General features: G+C 39.2%; 1 protein-coding gene and 3 long non-coding RNA genes across 7 annotated transcripts in view; 3 read left to right on the top strand and 1 right to left on the bottom strand.

The window, feature by feature from the left end:
• LOC138971548 (sushi, von Willebrand factor type A, EGF and pentraxin domain-containing protein 1-like) overlaps window positions 1-2,342 on the top strand; it is a 91,945-nt gene extending 89,603 nt beyond the window's left edge. The window contains exons 30-32 of one of the 4 annotated variants that reach the window (XR_011457290.1): window positions 197-371; window positions 1,153-1,640; window positions 2,102-2,342. Coding sequence is in view for 1 of the 4 variants with exons in the window: in XM_070344298.1 (XP_070200399.1) it covers window positions 197-371; window positions 1,153-1,336 (359 nt within the window). In the remaining 3 variants the exon portion in view is untranslated. Of the gene's footprint in view, window positions 1-196; window positions 372-1,152 lie in introns of all 4 variants that reach the window. The other 3 variants (XR_011457289.1, XR_011457288.1, XM_070344298.1) reach the window with 3 other exon arrangements.
• Window positions 2,343-5,542: 3,200 nt separating this feature from the next.
• On the top strand, window positions 5,543-7,235 carry LOC138971546 (uncharacterized). The gene is made up of 2 exons (XR_011457286.1): window positions 5,543-5,828; window positions 6,228-7,235. It is a non-coding gene; the product is annotated as an uncharacterized lncRNA (long non-coding RNA).
• Window positions 7,236-8,143: 908 nt separating this feature from the next.
• On the bottom strand, window positions 8,144-8,911 carry LOC138971547 (uncharacterized). The gene is made up of 2 exons (XR_011457287.1): window positions 8,850-8,911; window positions 8,144-8,466 (listed from the first exon to the last, which is right to left on the bottom strand). It is a non-coding gene; the product is annotated as an uncharacterized lncRNA (long non-coding RNA).
• A 2,264-nt stretch (window positions 8,912-11,175) lies between these two features.
• LOC138971550 (uncharacterized) lies at window positions 11,176-14,706 on the top strand. The gene is made up of 3 exons (XR_011457291.1): window positions 11,176-12,049; window positions 12,419-12,567; window positions 13,615-14,706. It is a non-coding gene; the product is annotated as an uncharacterized lncRNA (long non-coding RNA).
• The last annotated feature ends 7,444 nt before the right edge of the window (window positions 14,707-22,150 follow it).

Here is a 22,150-nt window from a genome sequence, read left to right as displayed (position 1 = left end):
CCAGCCCTCGCCCAGCGAGGGACTAGCGCTACTCTAATCACATATATACTCGGACATTCACCACAAAAAGAATAGAAAAGAGGAAGGAAGAGAGACAGAGAGAGAGAGAAAGCGAGAGAGAGAGAGAGAGGGGAAGAGAGAGAGCTCAAACCCCAACAAACTGTATAACATGACACAAATGTCCATTCATTTTCAGATCCCAAAGATCCTCACCAGTTTCCCACAGGCAAGCCCCCTGAAGGCGACCACGAAGGGAAGGAAACAAACCTGGCGATGATCATCTCCTTGGCTTGTTTGGGAAGTCTTGCACTCCTTGGCTTTGTGCTGGCAGCTCTTTACAAATGGAAGCACGTGAAAGCCGCCAGGTCACAGTAAGTCAGTCGGCCAACACTCATACGTCATAAACAAAGAAGGTTAAACATGTGTATCAATAGTGTATGCAATGTTCTGTTATAATGAATGTTGTTCTATGTGGTCATACATTTGAGTTGTAGTGGTGTGAGAGATAGTGTGTGTGTATGTTTGTGTGTGTGTGTGTGTGTGTGTGCCACTGTTTGTGTGCCACTGTTTGTGTGCCACTGTGTGTGTGGGTGTGTGTGTGTCACTGTGTGTGTGTGTCACTGTGTGTGTGTCACTGTGTGGGCTGATAACATGGGTACATCAGGTAAATTACTGTCATATCAGAAGGATAAAATGAAGAGTCTTGCAAATATGTACTATCCGTGAATAGGCTTTGCCTTATCGTGTGTAGTTGGTCCAACACATTTGTACGCACGTTCATTGTTCTTCGCAATGTATTAATTTGTTCTAGCGTGATCGCAACAAAACCGCATAACAAGTAACACTAGCTGGTTATCAACTGTTCAGCTGTGTCATCCATCGTCAGGATCATTTGTAAGAGGTTTTGTTTTCACGAAATTTGGCTTAGATCTTACTGTGTAAACACACCTACCAAATCAAGTATTTGCCGCTCAAAAATGTCTGAGATTTAACTGAGCTAAGGCAGACCCAAGTGGTCGAAACGTCGCTCGTATTTGTTCCATATTCTTCGTTTCAACGTGAGTACAGTATTTTTGAGCTCTTACTGTTTATTTTTACCTACCAAGTAAAATATAGTGCGCTGAAAATGGTCATTTTACTGTCTTTCAACAGAAGCGTGGCTTCTTTCAACAAGGTGGGCCCCTCCACCACACTCGGCAGATGGGCAGACCCACCCCCAGTCTACACAGTCACCGACCCTCCTGTTCTTGAGGAGAAAGGCCATGCCTTGGTGGACATTGCACGCCCACCTGTTGACTATAGCGCAGTTAACCCTCCTCCCTATCCTGACTCGTAATGAGACGGATGAGATTTACCAGTCTGCATCCACCTTGGTCACCTTTGATGATTGACCGAATGAGCATTGTTTGTGTAGAGCCTATAGGACACTTTATACCCGGTCGTATAGTAACCGAAGTAGTCCACTTGTTTGATTATTGAAAATCTGATAAGATCTGGTTGTGTACAGCCTATAGAACACTTTATACCCGTTCGTATGGTAACCGATGTTGTCCGCTTGTTTGATTATTGAAAATCTGATGAGAACTTGTTGTGTACAGCCTATAGGACACTTCATATCCGGTCGTATGGTGACCGAAGTAGTCTACTCGTTTGATTATTGAAAATCTGATGAGATCTGGTTGTGTACAGCCTATAGGACACTTTATACCCGGTCGTATGGTAACCGATGTAGTCCGCTTGTTTGATTATTGAAAATCTGATGAGAACTTGTTGTGTACAGCCTATAGGACACTTCATATCCGGTCGTTTAGTAACCGAAGTAGCCCACTCGTTTGATTATTGAAAATCTGATGAAAACTGGTTGTGTAGAGCCTATAGGACACTTTATACCCGGTCGTATAGTAACCGAAGTAGTCCACTTGTTTGATTATTGAAAGTCTGATGAGAACTGGTTGTGTACAGCCTATAGGACACTTCATATCCGGTCGTATGGTAACCGAAGTAGTCCACTTGTTTGATTATTGAAAATCTGATGAGAACTTGTTGTGTACAGCCTATATAGGACACTTCATAATTTTATGCGGTCGTATGGTGACCGAAGTAGTCTACTCGTTTGATTATTGAAAATCTGATGAGAACTGGTTGTGTACAGCCTATAGGACACTTCATATCCGGTCGTATGGTAACCGAAGTAGTCCACTCGTTTGATTATTGAAAATCTGATGAGAACTGGTTGTGTACAGCCTATAGAACACTTCACTTTTGATGAATGCCTCAAACTTTTTCATTTTTCAAATGCGCTAAGATATACACGTGTTTATAAATATAAGTTCAGAAATGTTGCAAGACTGTGACTCATTAATGAGTGTGTGTGTGTGCGTGTGTGTGTGTGTGTGTGTGTGTGTGTGTGTGTGTGTGTGTGTGTGCGTGTGTGCGTGCGTACGCGTGTGTGTGTGTGCGTGTGTGTGTGTGTGTGCGTATGTGTGTGTGTGCGTGTTTCAGTGTGCGCGAGAGTGTTACAATACCCACGCATTTTGGTTAACAAACTTTACAAACCTACAACCATTTCCAACGATGAGCACAATAGAAATCAGATTGCATTCACGGCCTACCAGCAGTAAACAGTAAGTGAAATACATAAACATGACTGGTTAAGAAACGGGTTCGAGTTAAATATCCTTAGCGGATTATGACTTTATTCAGTTATTCTGCAGGAAAGACAAATGCTGGAGAAAAACCGTTCTTTTCTGCAGCATTTCTGCATAATGTCATCTTTCGCCGAAGCAGCGGTTTTTTCTGCAGCAAAACATTTTACTGCAGTAAAATTGAAATCAAGAATGCTGCAGTAAAACGGTGCTGTTGTTTTACTGCAGAAAACCTGTTTACATTTTTTCTGCAGCATTTTGTACTGGCTCTCGGCGGATTATGACATTATTCAGTTATTCTGGAGAAAAACCAAAATGCTGGAGAAAAACTGTCTTTTCTGCAGCATTTCTGCATGATGTCATCTTTCGCCGAAGCAACGTTTTTTACTGCCTTAAAACAGTTTTTCTGAAGCATATGTTACTTGGTTTTCTGCAGCATTATTGCGATTAACTTTTTCTTCAGAATAGTCTGTGACAGTTTTTCTGGAGAAAAACGAACGACCTTGTAAAGTAGCGTTTGTATTCGTCGCCCCCTGGGATAGTACAATAGTTTGTAACTATTGGTAATTCTGGATGAGTCCATCTCTCGACAGAGGGGGGCTCGCGTGCTCCAACATTATAATGAGCCAGTACAAAATGCTGCAGAAAAAGTGTAAACAGGTTTTATGCAGTAAAACAACAGCACCGTTTTACTGCAGCATTCTTGATTTCAATTTTACTGCAGTAAAATGTTTTGCTCCAGAAAAACCCGTTGCTTCGGCGAAAGATGACATTATGCAGAAAAGCTGCAGAAAAGACAGTTTTTCTCCAGCATTTCTGTTTTTCTGCAGAATAACTGAATAATGCCAAAATGCTGAAGAAAAAGTGTAAACAGTTTTTCTCCAGTAAAACAACATCACCGTTTTACTGCAGCATTCTTGATTTCAATTTTACTGCAGTAAAACTGTTTTACTGCAGAAAAAAAACGTTGCTCTCGCGAAAGATGACATTATGCAGAAATGCTGCAGAAACAAACAGTTTTTCTCCAGCATTTCTGTTTTTCTGCAGCATAACTGAATAAAGTCATAATCCGCTAAGGATAGTTAAACAAGTACCCCCTCCCCTTCCACACAAAAAGTAAATAAATATTCATTAAAACAATTACAACCATGAATAAATAAATAAAACAACCAATCAATCAATCAAGAAACTCCTCTATACTGATGGGCATAGACATTCGCGCTCGCACAAACTGCAAACACACTTGCCTTGAAGACACGCAAACACGCATAATCAAACTCATATACACACATGCACCGGCAACGTACGTACACACGCACGCACGCAATCACGAACGCACGCACACATCACCTATCACACACACACACACACACACACACACACACACACACACACACACACACACACACACACACACACATTACGAGAATAGAAATAGCCTAGCTGTTTAGTGACACTTCAGTGTGGTTATCCTATGATGACCTGGTCTTGCATAACCGTCACGCCATTGAGTCGCCAGGTTGTTCTCATACAAGATGCTTTTTAGCGTATGTCGTTACTGGGTGTTCTTATTTTATGCAAACAACAAGTTCAAGAGGGTTTAAGAGGCTTTTCTGTTGTTTTTTGTCGGATTTTCTTTTACAATTTGGTCCTGAAGAACCTTTCATAGGCAAAAACTGTTACGAATGTTTCTTGTCCTTTTCTTGCTAAGACAAGATCTCTATTTTTGTTAACAATTATTTTAAAGCGCCCTTAATTCCTCCGCCTCTACTATGCTTGACTCTAAACCACCAAGACAAAACTACAAAAAAGGAATAAATCACCACACACATGTCGCGCCGGACCACTGCGCCGCAGCTCGCTGTAAAGAAATTTAAAATAAACACAGCTAGGAGTTAGTGTCCCCCTTAATTCCTCCGCCTCTACTATGCTTGACTCTAAACCATCAAGACAAAACTACAAACAAGTCGCGTAAGGCGAAATTAACTACATTTAGTCAAGCTGTGGAACTCACAGAATGAAACTGAACGCAATGCCATTTTTCAGCAAGACCGTATACTCGTAGCATCGTCAGTCCACCGCTCATGGCAAAGGCAGTGAAATTGACAAGAAGAGCGGGGTAGTAGTTGCGCTAAGAAGGATAGCACGCTTTTCTGTACCTCTCTTTGTTTTAACTTTCTGAGCGTGTTTTTAATCCAAACATATCATATCTATATGTTTTTGGAATCAGGAACCGACAAGGAATAAGTTGAAAGTGTTTTTAAATTGATTTCGACAATTTAATTTTGATAATAATTTTTATATTATTTAATTTTCAGAGCTTGTTTTTAATCCAAATATAACATATTTATATGTTTTTGGAATCAGCAAATGATGGAGAATAAGATAAACGTAAATTTGGATCGTTTTATAAATTTTTATTTTTTTTTACAATTTTCAGATTTTTAATGACCAAAGTCATTAATTAATTTTTAAGCCACCAAGCTGAAATGCAATACTGAAGTCCGGGCTGCGAAATTTTTTTTCACACGTCAGTTGCGGGCTTTCAATCCCGAAGGCTATTTCCGAGTAGCTACGAACGTAAACGGAAGTTCCGATGTGTTCGGATGCTTATCGATTTGAGTTGTCGTTCGTGTCTCGCTGACCCAGTACACGGTAGCGCTGGAATGAGTGCAATCCGAGCTACCAGGGACCTATATTAGATAGATAGGAAACTCATTCACTGCGCCTGCGAGGATGGTCGCCTACCGCAGGAAAAGGTAACTGCGTATGCCACGAACTGTCCGCGGCGGTCCGCGGTAGTGTAATACCGTCCCTTGCAGAGCTCCTCTCTGCCGGAGATACAACTTAACCGATTCTGTTCGGCTTCCTGTTTACGTTTTAGCGCTTGTTGTGGGATAAAGGATGTCGACAAAAGAGGATTTTCTGAAGTGGGACGACTTGCCACTGGCCCGGAGTACATTTTTGGAGAATTTACGGATGATGATGTGAAAGCGGTTCCGAACCTGAAAGTGACGAAATCGCAAGCAAAACGGTTCTTCCGTCTCCTGCAAGTGCAAAGCGTCAACGTTCGTCTGCTAAGAATTTCAAGTGTCCCGATTGCACCAACAGTTAATAGTTATGCCTCTATCAGCGGTTTCAGAAGACATGTCACCAAGAAGCACAACAAGCCACATTTGAAAGGTAAGACTCCATCTGTGCGTGTGTGTTTCATAATTATTATCATAATGATATATATCTAGTCTAACTGAAACACCTACCCTAATAAAATAACAATGTAAGTTATTATAGTATTAGCCTACATGGAATTTACCAACATACCAATCACAGTAAAACCGTGTTATCAGTGGACCTTGAAGCCCAACAGATTAATGCATCTCCTGAAAGCAGTGAAGTAGGAATTTGTGAATGGGGATTTCTGTTATAGTAGACATCTGTTTGGGAACCTGCATACTTACAAAACATGTTCATTTTAGTTTTTACATGATGAACAGTAAACATGAATTGTGCTGTGTATTATCCTGATGTTGAAATTTACCTGATTGCATTCATTAAGTTGTACGTTATCATTCTCTGTTTCAGCCAGTGAGCATTGAATTGACAACGGTGACGCCCAGTCTGATGCAGTTGCAGTTTTAGACGGACTGGTTGAGGGAGACTGCTGTAATGCTGAGAGGAACACCCGCCTAAGCAATACAACCTTCAGAGACCTGCTCATCAACGCTATTAAAAGGATTGAAGAGGATGCCTATATTATTATTAATATCTTCAGAGAAATCATCTCTTACTGCCATAGCGGCAAGTATCGTCTCAAGAGATGGCAATGTGGATGAGATGATGAAACATTTAAGACTTTATAAGCTTCACTCATGCGTCAATAATAAAGATGCAGGGTGCACAGATGTGGACAAGGTACCATGAACTTATGAATGATATTCCTTAGGTTCAGGACTGAAGGTATTCATGTTGTCACTTTATGCAGCATGTGCATCTGGTAGACATAGCTTGAATCAGTATTCAGATGGCTAGCATGTTTTGGACATATTTGGCAGTCCATACTGATCTCTAGCTCTTTCCTCAGTACTTTCAGTGTATGGGTACAGGTGAACTGATGTGTGGAGTGCAAGCATTTATATTTGGGAACTGAACTGGTTATGTTGTCCTGTCAAACTCTGTGAAAAGTCCAGAAGCAGAATAATGGTTTTCTTTTCCATTGTCATGTGCATTTTTATATTTAGGCCAAAAAAAAAAAATTGTCTGTTTAGGGTAACATGACCAAAAAAAGTAGGGTCGGTAGGTAGGTGGTTTTTTTTTTTGTTTTTTTTTTTTTGTGTGTGTGTGTGTGTGTGTAAATGCTATGTTGGCTGAACATTCACTTCTTATATTTGATGAATACATGTTTCAAAACTAACGTATAAATAAAACAGAGAGAAAGGGAGAGAAAGAAACGCCAAATGTCTCTTTTTAGCATTTTTACCTCTTTTTTTTTCTTTTTTTTTTTTGAAATCAAAAAAAAGTTTTTGGGTCGGCGCCAAATCGATAGGGTCGGTCGGGTTACCCTAAACAGACAATTTTTTTTTTTTTGCCTTAGTCAAGTTTTGACTAAATATTTTAACATCGAGGGGGAATCGAAACGAGGGTCGTGGTGTATGTGCGTGTGTCTGTGTGTCTGTGTGTGTGTGTAGAGCGATTCAGACTAAACTACTGGACCGATCTTTATGAAATTTGACATGAGAGTTCCTGGGTATGAAATCCCCGAACGTTTTTTTCATTTTTTTGATAAATGTCTTTGATGACGTCATATCCGGCTTTTCGTGAAAGTTGAGGCGGCACTGTCACGCCCTCATTTTTCAACCAAATTGGTTGAAATTTTGGTCAAGTAATCTTCGACGAAGCCCGGACTTCTGTATTGCATTTCAGCTTGGTGGCTTAAAAATTAATTAATGACTTTGGTCATTAAAAATCTGAAAATTGTAAAAAAAAATAAAAATTTATAAAACGATCCAAATTTACGTTTATCTTATTCTCCATCATTTGCTGATTCCAAAAACATATAAATATGTTATATTCGGATTAAAAACAAGCTCTGAAAATTAAATATATAAAAATTATTATCAAAATTAAATTGTCCAAATCAATTTAAAAACACTTTCATCTTATTCCTTGTCGGTTCCTGATTCCAAAAACATGTAGATATGATATGTTTGGATTAAAAACACGCTCAGAAAGCTAAAACGAAGAGAGGTACAGAAAAGCGTGCTATGCAGCATAGCGTAACCACTACCGCGCTAAATGGCATTGCGTTCAGTTTCATTCTGTGAGTTCGACAGCTACTTGACTAAATATTGTATTTTCGCCTTTCGCGACTTGTTTGGTACTGCAAATATTCTGATGCTTGTGTGAATTTTAAACTGTGCTCATATGCATAGTGACGTATACTTCATTCATTGTGACTGCATTCATCTGCCTGCTCTTTGTTTTTTTTGTGTGTGAATAAATTAGTTTCCTGTCATACAGTGTTATCAAGTTTTGGTATGAAGGTGATGATGCGTGCTTTCTTTTCTATCACCTCTCCCTATTTTAGTGTTTTTTTGTTTTGTTGCATACACAATAAATAAGAACAAAGCAAAGAATCAAAAATTTTCTGAGTAATTTTTATTAAACACAACACCTGTCATCAGTTAAACTAAGTTAATCTTTAAAATCTTCGGTTCCTGATGAATCGGGATCAACAGTTAGCTCCGCACACATCGGCCCAGGGCAGTCCTCAATCAGAAAATCACCCCACTCCCAAGGTTCTGCTGGAGCACCCTCGTCAAGCCTGACAAATAAAAAGAAAATGTAGTCATTTAATCTAACTTGATATTTCCAACAACAAGTACATAAGTAGCCTTGGAAATGTGTTTATAGAAAGACTAGTAGGTCCTTTCAAGGCAAAAACGGAAAAAGGCTCTGCCTTGTGAAAATTTCTTTGGCCCTGTTGTCATTGTGTTATGTTATTATGTATGGCTTTGCTTTTAACTCTGTCTCACAGTTGGGAACAGGAGAAATATGTAGTTAGTCCCTCCTTTTTGCATTTCCCTTCACAAATCATAAATCCAGGCTAGAGTACTTGACATACCTAAATTCGGTCATCCCTTCTACATTCAAAACTGCTGACAATATAGTGTATTATTTTAAATTTAAATTATGAAAAATACTTACTGGATCTGAGTACAAAACTGCAACAACTTGTCTTCCTCAGTCTTCATCCAACACGTTTCCACCGCCCCATCTGGAAGATCATTAAAATAATGACAACATAAACATATTACAAATGCCCCTACATAAATAACCAATTACATGTGTTTCTGATTCCTTGTTGCAACACTCTTTGCAAACAATAATTATTATTATAAGTATAAAATTAACAGCTCACCACAAACAAAAAACAAAAAAAATGTATAATGCTTTGACTTTAAGGTAACTGTAAATCTGTTAAATTATCATTATTATATGAAATTAAAGTCAGATAAGCAGCAGTACAGATATGACACATGTACAGATGAATTGTACAGGAAAAACCCTTTCTTTTCATATATGACATGACATATTTTATGATTTATTTGACTCTTTGATTGTCGGTAGAGTCATGCAGCAATAGCTCTTAGACTGGGACTGAAATTCTGTTATCATCTGCAAATATGTCCAAATATCCCAACTTTAATGCAATGATTTAATTAAAGTAAGGGAAAAAAAAAGGAAAAATGGATGCACCTTGCTTTCAAAAACATAATCATTAACACCATTACATTTTTTCTGAAATTTTCTGAATTTTTCTGTTGAAGATATTGATTGCAAAACTTTTGGAAATTAGCAAAAAAAGACGCATTTTCGAGGCTTCCCTGCTGAAAACATTTTAATTCTGAGACTTGAGGAGACTTTTTAGTATAAATCGTGGACTTCATGTTTAAAAAGTTCGCCGCCATGCATTACTATCATAAACAAATTACAACACACACAGGGCAGCTTTAAAATCAAATGCTTCTTTTTATGTATTTTTCTTGACACAAAATGCAACTTTTGCACATCGGACTTTGAAACTTTTCGGCCCTGTTGAATAATTTCACGGGACACCGTTTTCAGTTTTACTTTCAACAATAACAACTAGCGTAAATCAGTTAAAATTTCGAAATTAATTTTATTACTTACAAAGTTAGTGAATGCTTGCCCCTCTGCCGATTTAAAAAAATTCCACAATGAATGATTTCATCATAAAAATGGAACCATCGCGTGTTGGTGCATGAAAACGCCATTTTTTCTCAAAGCCGTGACCGGCGGGGTAACCGACTGCCAACTTCGATGCTAACTCACGTCGGTTTTCATGAGTTGAATGACAAAAAGAAAACAAAAATTTGGACTCCTGATAAATATAAACACTCACCTTGAACAAGAGATGTCGAATTCCCAGTGAAAACGCAGTAAACAGAAATAAACTGGACGGTAAATTCCCATGCGCAAAGTCTGTGACCTCTGGCACTAGTCAGCTGACGCGTCTCGCGCATCGCCGTAGGCACACATTTTGCGTGAGGCGACGAACTTTGCCGATTGCAATATAGAAACAAGGAACTTAGTCGATAAATATCGACAGGGGGCCGACAAATGGTTTAAATGGGAAATGTGTGTATATGGGTGTGGGTTTGAAACAAACAAACAAACCAACCCATGTAAACCCCGGGCCGCAGGCCTTCGATGTAGTGATTGAAAAAAAAGGATGTTCTCAAATGGTTCAATTCTCATTTGGTCTGATTCTCAAATGGTACCGGTATACTCCCCCCCCCCTGGCCGCAGGCCTAGGAGTAAAATTTTATAGACACTGACCTTCTTCCCAGGGGTCATTGACCCAGTTTTAGCTATGAGAGGTGGTTCGCCCAGAGGCTGTAGAGTATACTGGGGCGGTCTCTTTGATGTCTTGAGAGGAAACTTGGCCAGGGTAGTACATGCACCAGAACTGGTGGACACCAAGGACAAACATGAAATCGAAGCAGTTTGCTTTCAGAGAGAACGGTCGTCAGCAACTCAAACTTCTCTGTTTTCTTTTCTTTTTTTTAAATCTGACTTTCTTTGTGGCCCCCTGACTCCGCCCCCCTCCCTCTGTAAGGACCCCCCTCCACAAGGACCGATTTTTGTCAACATTTTAAAGGTCGCTAGAGAGGGGTTCCACTGTATGACCTAACCGCTACTGGCAGACGGCCTCAATCTTCACGCGCAAAGACGAGATTAATAGGTGCTCGGTTTTGGTATTTTGAATTACATTACATTAAACCTTTGTTAGGTTTTATGGTCATGGCAACAGCCATAATAATATTACATGATGTATAATATCATATTTCAGCATATGTGAATTACATGTCATCATACTAAACTGTCATACATTTTTATTCCTACATTATTCTGATTGATCACAACCAAACCTACTATCATTGGACACATCCAAATGCAAGCGCCTGTTCTTGACAATTTCGCTCTGATCTAAATATAAAATCAGTGCAATTTCCTGGGTCGGGCTTTGCCACAGACACTCACGGTTTGGCCTGTAGGTAAAATGTACAATGTATTTTCTGATTTGTGCACAAAAGCTTTTTTTCTTTTTTCTTTTTTTTAACATAACAATGTTTAATGTCACTGTATGTTTAAAAGACCATGGTCATATTTGTAAAAAAAATGTTAAATTAGAAAATAAATAACATTTTGGTTCATGATTTTTCCTACACCTGTGCTAAAAATAAGAAATAAAAATGTCGGGTATATAAGTCACTCAAATACAGCTAGGTATGAATGGCTCGGTTTGAGTTTGTTGCAGTTGACCCTGCACAATGCGACATATCATGTTTTTGTTGAACAATTTTGACGTCACCCCTCCCATAGGGTGACGTATTTCACAACTTCCTGTGTTACACAAACTCTGTGATGACCAATTTTGACGTCACCCCTCCCATAGGGTGACGGATTTCACAACTTTCTACAGATGAACAATTTTGACGTCACCCCTCCCATAGGGTGACGGATGTCACAACTTCCTGTGTACACAAACTGATGACGTATTTCACAACAAAATGGCGCTGCCCATGGTCAACCTCGAAACTATCCGTATAGAATGGGGGCGTCCTCGCCCCCATAATGATCGTCACTGCTGCAGGGTCAATGTGTGAATTAATAGGATAGAGCGAAAAGAATGCACTCAGCACTCGCTCAATCCATGCTGAGGCTCATAAACTCCCAGCCTGCAGAACATCATACAGACAGCAGTCTTTCTTTCCTCGCACCATTGGCGAATGGAACGCCCTCCCACCACAGGCAGTATCCTCAGCCTCGGACATTTTCCTCTCACTGATTGTCAATCATCGGTTTGGATCAACCAGCAGGTAGGTTATTGTTTTTAAAATCCAAGACATGACCATTGCAAACGTGGCCTTTGTAGAACTGAGCAAGATTCATCTGTTGTGTATGTCATGTGTGTGTTACTGAGTAACTGGGTGTGACTGTGAGTCACAGAGTGTGTGCTTGTTGTGTTCTTATTTTTTTTACTCAAGTTTAGAAAATGCTTGATCTTTAATCTATATGCACAGAATCAAATGTTGCTGTATCAGTGTATGAACTATGGTTGTAAAAGAATAAACAAAACAATTACTGAATTAGTGAGTGATTTGGCTCTGATAGTGAAGTTGAAATAGTACTTATTTCATTTTCAAGACATGTTAATAGTTATGTTAATATTGTTATGGTTTTTTCAGGCCTCCCGAGAAACCAGAGGTGATGTGCATCATTCATACAGCTCCTGTCTTTCAGTTCCAACAGTTTACCTTTAAACATGGATACATGTACTGGAGAGGTATCAGGATGACTTGGCATGGTGCTTTACATTACAGACTACCCCTGAAGAGTAAGTTACACATTTATAAGGTATTGGTGATGGTAGTCTGTAGCTATAAACATGCATGTACTGATGTAGATCATTCAGCAGTCTTTTGTTCTTTGTAAATTGTATTACATTTACAAGTACTTTGTAGATGAAATTATTCATACATTTGAAGATGCATAGTAATACTGTGCATGGTAATTCACTAATTGGTATGATGTACTTTGTATACATAATGGTACAAATATCTTTATTTTCTCTCTCCTTCCCATCTTAAAGTTTGTTGCAACCCTATACTCATAAAGTGCATTATGCTGTTTGTATGAACATTGATTTGAACTATTGTGATGCAAGAAAGTAAAACATGAAATAGCTAGAATGAAAGATTTACTCATTACTGGAATTATTTTAAATACAGTCAGTCCTTTCCTTGGCTCACAATCACAGATCTGGCCAGTTTTTTTTTTTTATAGTTTTTTTTAAATTTTTTACATGGAATAAGAGTTATATATATAGTAAAACGTATCAACACCCTGACTGCCCCTGCGCAGTGTTAGAATTTTCTGAATGACTTCACATCACATTTCTCAACAAAACTGAAAGGTATCAACGCTAAATAGGGAATGTGTGTGGGATGAGGGCTCATGCTGTCAATTAAAAAAATAGTAAATTTCCATCACATTCCAGAAAAACCGCTCACATCAGCAGCATAACAAGATATCATGTCGTTAGAAAGGTTCTTGTGAGGAAGTCTTTTTAATTTTAATGATGAAAGATTCTTTTTAATTTTAATGATGAAAGTATATAAATAAATGGTTTTCACAGGAAGGAATGATGGCACCTGTAATATTACAGAACAATGTTTACAGTTTAGTTAATAGTTGTCACTGTCAGTATCACCCACACCATTCTCCATCCCACTGATTGTGTGAAGAACAAGTACATGTATTACTTCCTACCTACCTTCCGGCACCCCCACCACACACCCTCTTCTCAATACCAAAAACATATCCCCATCAGCGCACAGCAAAGTCTGAATGTGCTCAGTAATACATTTTCTTTATTTTCCAGGAAGTGAGGTGCCGAGATATGACCTGCAGGCAGCTTGCAGAGTGGTGCCTGGCTTTGCTGAGGATGATGATCAGATTCAGTCCATTCTGTGCTGACAGAGCTACCAGAACTGACCCACACTGCTGGCATGACCTTTACAGCTGCATTCAACACTTTACTTTTACGCTGGTAACTTTATGGTTGCTCTCTCTCGATTGAGCATTTTTATTTTAACTAAGGCCAACAAAAAAAAATGGTCTGTTTACGGTAACCCGACCGACCCTAGTTTTTTCGCGCGACCCTAGACATTTTTTTGGCATTTGGGGGAGAAAAAAAAAAAATCTTGTTTTTTTGGCAAAATAACGTAAAAATATGTTTTTTTGAAAAGAAAAAAAAAATAAATAAAAAATCCCGACCTACCGACCCTATTTTTTTTGCCTATGTTACCGTAAACAGACCTATTTTTTGGGGGGGGGGGCCTAAGGGGAAAAAGTAAATGCCTCTGCAGAGATTCGAACCTAGGACCTTGAGATTTTCAGGCCCATGTCCTAACCACTAGTTTTTTTTTATTGTAAGATGGATATATGTCTAGTGGATGCAGCTACATGTACAAATGTGCCAAATTAGAACTTGCATTCTCAGCCTATAGTTTTCTTGGGCCATTCATGCGAGTACTAAATATTGTGAATGCATTGGTATTTCTAGACTATCACACATGTGAGACTGCCTTTTCTTATTTTTGTGAAATGTGTGAACTCACTTTGTTTACCTCTTTGTGTTAATAAATGCAGTTTATCAGTTACCTCTGTTGGTTTCTTCTGCAAGTATGTCAAATGGCCCACACACACCCTCATGCGCACACACACACAGACACGCACAAAATCAGATCTCAAGTGTAAGTATTCTTTTTGCAGTTTTATTTTAATGCCCATAATCAGTCAAACAAATAATTATATCATCACACTTGCACCTAAGCTTAAAGTAGCAGTCCTGCATACATGTGTAATGTGTAAATGTTTCAGGTCACCATCTGTCCTGGCTTGAACATGCAATAAGAACACCTCTACACAAACACACGTACAGTCAACTGGCTAGCTGCTTCCCTGTAAGGCATATTTGTCTATGAATTAATCGATTTTCCGCAGACAGCAGCCAGGTAGTGGATCTTTAGTATATGTCCAAGCAGACGGTTGATCTTATTACAACACATCAAGGAAATATTTAAAAAAAACTGATTCCAAAATCTAACCTTCCAAAGTTCATAATCAATAAAGAAGAATGGTATGTTACTGGAACCCTTTATTTATGACTTAAGGCAATGTGCGGCAGTAAAATTACCAAACTTAAAGGTACTGAACTTGTCAAATCCAGGTGCACGGATCCCCTGGGGCTTTTAGTCATACCTCAGGCAGCTATCCGTTAGAAGAACTGCGAAGTTTCATTGACTTGCACCCAAAGAGTCAAGAACTGCGATTTTTTTACGAATTAATTTCGGACTCTGTCCCGGCTGGTCTTGACCTATTTTTGGATCTAAATTTAGATCAGGTAGATCACCACATCATGCACAAAAAGACACGTCACTAGCAAACTATGTCAGACATCATCATGAGTTTGTGTAAAACAAAATGGAGGCCGGAATCACTCATTTGAATCGAACTCAGACCAAACACCACGTAATAACTAGGTTAATTTATGCACTCGCGTGAACAAGAAACTGTCGAGCTTCACAGATGTCGTCGTTGGGTAGTTTTGGGTTTGTTTTACTACCATAGGAGGATTTTTGAACTGTAAATGCACTCAGCTGCAACAAAAACGCAAAACTAAGGCTGTGAGCTGCATTGTGCCTTTAAACTTGAAGAATAGTCAAGGAATAACTTGGTTTTCTGGTTAATTCTTGAAGTGACTTATTAAAATGAATGAAAACATTGTGGATGGATATAGACTGCTGTTGCTATGGAATCTAGCATTAACAGCGCCATATGGGATTTCTAGAAAACAGTTTTACAGCAACATCATACATCAGAAATTCATAATATTTAAGGATACACATGTATTATATCTACAATCATAAAGAACATGTTTTTTGTTAAAAACTACAGTTGAATTTAAATTAATTATTGTAATGAATATGCAGTAAGAAATTCGTTCATCCTCATGACAAAAGATATCAAAATTCAACTGTAGTCTGTTGTCAAAAATCGTTCTATATGATTGTAGATTGATACATGTGTATCTTTGTGCCAAATATTAGGAATTTCTGATGTATGATGTCGCTGTTAAACAGTTTCCTAGAAATCCAATGTAACGACTGTTTCCAACGGCACTCTACGTCGATCAGTATTCACAATTCTCCGAAAGCGGCGTATGGCTGCCTAAATGGCGGGGTAAAAAGGATCATACACGTAAAAATCCACTCGTGCAAAAACACGAGTGTACATGGGAGTTTCAGCCCACGAACGCAGAAGAAGTATTCACAATTGTTTTATTTATTTTTATGCAGAAAACCAGGTTATTCCATGTATTTTCCGAATTCAATTTTACTGCCGAACATTTCCTTAAAGGCACAGTGCAGCTCACAGCCTTTGCGTTTTTGTTGCAGCTGAGTGCATTTACAGTTCAAAAATCCTCCTATGGTAGTAAAACAAACCCAAAACTACCCAACGACGACATCTGTGAAGCTCGACAGTTTCTTGTTCACGCGAGTGCATAAATTAACCTAGTTATTACGTGGTGTTTGGTCTGAGTTCGATTCAACTGAGTGATTCCGGCCTCCATTTTGTTTTACACAAACTCATGATGACGTCTGACATAGTTTGCTAGTGACGTGTCTTTTTGTGCATGATGTGGTGATCTACCTGATCTAAATTTAGATCCAAAAATAGGTCAAGACCAGCCGGGTTTGAGTACGAAATTAATTCGTAAAAAAATCGCACTTCTTGACTCTTTGGGTGCAAGTCAATGAAACTTGGTAGTTCTTCTAACGGATAGCTGCCTGAGGTATGACTAAAAGCCCCAGGGGCTCTGTGCACCTGGCCGGATTTGACAAGTTCAGTACCTTTAAGAAAAAGTAAGATTTACTGAACTTTGACCCAGCAGTTTTTGTAAGTGGACAGGCCTTAGTTTTATTTCGGTGGCATAATTCAATGCGCTTCGTCAAAATGTCTTGAACTGAAAACAAAAGCAGACGCAAGACTTATGGTCAGTTGGAGTTGTCTCCCGTACTCCTAACTTGAATGTGCTGCAGACAGGTGTACCCAAACAGCTCATATCACAAACGGTTTGGAATTCCCAAAAACGCAAGATCCGCACTGCACAACTTCAGTTCAGCGCTCGGTCTCTTTTTGAAAATGTGTATCTTGAGAGAAAAATATAGAATATTGCACCGTCCAAAGGAATGGAGTTCTTATGGGACAATGACAGCGCTCAGTTCAAAACGATAGGACAACTTTTTAAATGAGGCAGGGCCGGACTACCGGGGGTGGGGGGAGTGTTATGGGGGTTGCGCAACCCCCCCCCCCCCCTAGCCTAAACATGTACCTCACTTATTTAAAACATTTTTTATGATTGTTTATTTTATGCCGTTTCATGCAAGGAGCGACCATTTTCCTATCTCAGAATATGACCTACCCATCAGCTTCAGGGGGCTTTGCCCCCTGCCTCCCACAATATAGGGGCTCTGCCCCTTGACCCCGCCAAGGGGAACATCCCCCTGGACCACCACTGGCAACCCCCCCCACCCCTCCTCTTAGCCTAGTCCGGCCCTGTGAGGCGTAGCGGGCCTTTAAAACATTGACAAAAATGTACAATAGCAACAAGTTGTAATGCTCAATACAACCAATACTGAGTGGACATTTACAATACTGGGAAACAGTTCTTTTTGTCCGGTGATCCTCTGCGGCTGTTGCTGTAGTTTCCCCATCGATCATAGCTGGACTTGGATAGCACTGCTTTTCATCCACATTCACTGGCCAGGTCTTCGTCATCTTCAGTCACTACTGACAAATGAATGAGAAAGGAACGGATCTTAAACACAACGACAAGAACAAGTCTAAGTATGAGTATAAAGGAATAAGTTGTGTACTGTTTGTAACTGACACACATACACACACTAAACCCACATAAATGCCAAGAGCTTAAACATTCTTTTTCCCTGGTAGACAAGTTCAAATAAAATCCCCCCCCCCCCCCCCCCCTACTGCGTCTGATTTTTGTTGGAACCCCAAAGACAGTGATTAAGTGGATTTCCATTATAGTCAAGGCTGTTTTCAATGTAACTTGTAAGCTACAGAACATGTAGTGATGTACACACATACAACTTTAACTTGTCTACATTGTATACATGTCTGTCACCATATTTGAATACATTCAGTTCACTAATTCAGTCAAAATTTCACTGAATGTAAAACGACATATTATTCTAGAAAGATATCAATGCCACTGTCCTACATTATCATAGGAATCATGTGTGTCAAGTTCTATTATTATTTTCCTTTTAAAGTTTTACGCTCTCTGTGCTCTACACACATGCATAATATACATGTTATACATACTCAAAAAAGGAAAATAATAATAGAACTTGACACACAGTTTCATTGAGATAATTTTATCCTGACAGTGACAGTGTTTACTGCAATGCATTTTTTTTTAATCAAACATACACACTGAAAGTCATGCGCTTCTAGTATATATTAGTAATGGTTCCAATACGGGAGGAAGTGATCACCATACTGGTGAAATAAGGCTAAGAGCTTGCGGTTTGGAGTCTAAGTCAGTATAGGTGTTCATTATTTTATTATTATCCCTGAACCTGAATTATAAAAAAAAACCACCACTCTCTCACAGTCTTGCTCACAGTCACACACGCACACCTCCACATGAGTTATTCTGACCAGAACTTGAGAATGAGAGAGAGGGGAAGGAAAAAACAAACTGTATGTCATAACACTGACACTGACAGTTGTACATAATAAAACCTTTTACCTGATTCGTCGCTAGCCATGCAGCAATCGGTTGGCTTTTTCAGCTGAGAGGAGACCTGCAATAAAATAATAGATGAAGTACCAATCATGAGAACATCACTTTCAAAATGGTGAGTACTAGCAGGGATGTCGTTAGGCGTCGGACATCGGACATTTATTGATGAAAATCCCCAAATGTCCGATTCACATTGCCGCATGTCGGTCAGATGTCCTATCGTTTTAGCCTGAGCGTGGTCATTGTCCGATATGTACTCCATTCCTTCGGACAGCGCGATATTCGTTAATTTTCATTTCAAGATACAAATCTTCTAAAAGACCGAACGCTCTCGTGTTCAGCTGACACTGAAGTTGCCCGTGCCGCATGCGGATCTTTTCTTTTGTCGGGAATTCACGAACTGTTTGCGGTATGCGCCGTTTGGGTATTTATAACCGTCTCGGTGCAGCGCACTGATCTAAAAATAGTGGAATATTTTTAGAATACATCAGTGCATGCTACAAGAGTACGGGAGACAACTCCAGCGGCTCTGAAGTTGTCCATGTTGGTTTCTTTTTTGTGGTTTCTTTGAAACAAAACAAATACAACATTATACGCACACTTTGTTGATGTATTTACTATATTATGTGTGTGTTCTACAGCGCGCGCGCGTGGGTGTGTGTGGGTGTGCGTGTGTGTGTGGGCGCATGACTTTGGAACAATTCCATGGAATGTTATAAGCTGTTTGGCGCAAATTCATAATGTCCTATTACACTTTCTGAAAGCGGTCAAATGTCCTATTGATGCTGAAGAACTCAGGACATTTGTCCTATAGGTATGAATTTGTAGCAACATCCCTGTACTAGCAGAGCAGTAGAACCATTGATTGCCTTTCAAAGAAACGCACTGTAACCAGCCAGCCTGGGTAAGTCAGCAATTTGATTCTTGAACTAGCCTCCAACCTGCTTGCAATTATATTCCGAGAAGGTTATCTATTTTTAATTCTAGCATTAAAACATTTGACCAGCACTAGCTTTGATTTTTTATTCACTGTCTTGGAAGTTGGATTCAATCTTAAAAAAAAGGATTTTTAAAATATTATGACTCATGCATCTCGAATTGGGTCAAAAAGAGGTTGCAAAAACATGGCAGTGGTACTCTTCTTCTTCTCCACATTAATGAGGAAATCCCTGTACAGGGCAACTATCTTCGTACCTGACGTAAGGCAAGGATACATACATACACGTACAGGTACATGCATCCAATGTTGTTGTCAGAGACTGACACTCAGTGACTGTCACTGTGTGACAAACGGATTTGCACATAATTATATTGGAGTTATGTGACGCAGGTGTACAAGATTTCATGGGCCACGAACTTTGAGTAGGCACCGTGCGGTGAAATATTGTCCGTACAGTGCAGTGATGTCACGTGTGAGATGTGACCAATCAGAGAAGAGTATTGACTGAGGTCACGTTTGTAGATAGATTAGACAGCAGAGCTTTGCAGACCATCGACAAGAGAAGACGGGTCTCTTACTAGCAAAGTTTCTCACCGGGCGCTGGGAGGTCGGTTAGACTCGTGCCGCGGTATTGAATCGGTGGATTCGACTGCTGTGTTTACAGGTATTTATTGAATTGATATTTTGCTCGGAGATATTATTTTGCTCGGAAATATTGACTTGAGAAATGACCGGGAGAGTCATGTATGAATTGGCTGAAAAGCGTGCGTTGATGTCAGCCATTGTTGAAAAGGGAATGTTTACATGTTTTTCGGAAATGAAGTCGCTTATGAGTAAGCGGGTGTATATACTGTAACCGCATAAGTTAGTTGACGATAGTAATAAAGAATGTCATAAAAGTTTATTCAAGTATGGAGACTTATGGTAGTTTAAACTTGTGTATTTTAGCATCCCGGGCCGAGTGGGTCGCGGAAATATCCCGGGCCGAGAGCGGTCGCGGAAGTGGGAACGAGACGGGAGGTTCTACCCTTACGCCCGAGCCGTGAGCTGTGGGGAGCGCAGGAGGGGAGACAGCGTGAAGCGCTGTAAAACGGGAACCCCGTCCCCATTCCACCACACGAAGTCAGTTTGTGTGGGTGGGGTGGAGCAGTGCGTGCCACTGAATATGTGAGTACGACTGGGAGAAATTAACCAGCGTGATAGCTGTACGGAGATACGTTTCCCAAGTGAACAACCACGAGACGTCGAGCGTCGGGGTTTTTATCATCTGTGTGTAACAGAAGTGAATATTGACAGAAGTATTGCTTGAGACAATGACTTCGTGTGTAGTGAGACAGACGGGCTCTCACGGAACAAAGCTTAAAGTGTTATACGTGTGTGCACGTGAATTGTAGACTGCATGACAAAGTAACATGTATGTAATTTTGTGCAGTTAGACTCTGTGTGTTAACAGAAATAGAACTTCCATGTTGAGCGGGAGTGATCTGTAGAATGGATGAAGAATAATATGTTTATGTTGTGTTATTGAACATTCTAATAGAGGTACAGAGGCAAAGGGCCGTAACTGTGTTCGTGTTTTTGTGCCTGGTTGGAATGTGTGTGTGTGTGTGTGTGAAGGCTAGATAGTAAACAGAGAGTAGCACGCACAATTTCTGATAGGAGTAGATATACATACATACAGACATACACACGTAAATTCCAGCCGTAACATTTGGTGACCCCGATTACTCTGTGTTAGTTAAAATTTGTAGTTGTTTCCCTGCTTTGCTAAATTTAATTTTGTCCCCTGTGTTCGGTTTTTTAGAATTTTTGGCAGTAGGTCACGCAGACAGAGATTTTTCAGATCAGTAGTTGTATCGTTGATGTCCTGTTTTGTACTGTTACCGTCTCCAGTTTTACGGTAGTGCTTACTGTACAGTTCTAAGCACTGAGGGATTAGCTTCATTTTTCTTCCTGTGGGGTCTTTCATTTCTCTTTCATTGCTCTTTTCTGTGCTTTCATTTTGTAAAATATTTAGAACATTTTTTCTTTCTGCTTTGGAATAGGGATCTATCTGTTGTTTATTGCCCTTTGCCTTTGTTAAGTTGATTAACTTTGATTAATTTTGTTCTTTTTGATTTTGAAATTTTATGATTTGATTTTGAATTTTTTTTTGTTTTTGTTAGTGTGATTGATTAGGTTTATTGATTTTGTAGCATTGATTTTGTTGATTTTGTAAGTTTGTTGTAAATAATTAAGGTAATTAGTTGTGATATTTTGATATAGACTTTAATTAGTTAAGTTTTAGTTTATTTTTGGTTTGTTATTCGCTATGGTAGTAGATTAGGTACTTTGAATTTTTTTTTTTGGTTTAATTTAGTCTGCTGTTTGGTGATTGTGTCACTTTAATATTTTTTTTGTGGAATTTGTTTTATTTGCCTCCAACTACATTTTTTGTTGTCTTGTTGATTTAAATTAGGTTAATTTCATTAGTAGTTGTATAATATAGTTATTTTAAGCTACTATTTAAAACTGTGGTTTTTTTTTTTTTTAGTTTAGTATAGATTGTTCTACTTCATAAATTTTTTGTTGGAACTTTGTTTTCATTTTGCTTCCAACTGCGTCTTTTTTAGATGAACTTTACTTATTTTGAGTTTGGTTTTT

Source organism: Littorina saxatilis, linkage group LG7, assembly GCF_037325665.1.
Source record: "Littorina saxatilis isolate snail1 linkage group LG7, US_GU_Lsax_2.0, whole genome shotgun sequence".
Lineage (NCBI taxonomy): Eukaryota > Metazoa > Mollusca > Gastropoda > Littorinimorpha > Littorinidae > Littorina > Littorina saxatilis.
This window is presented reverse-complemented; position numbering and strand designations above follow the sequence as displayed.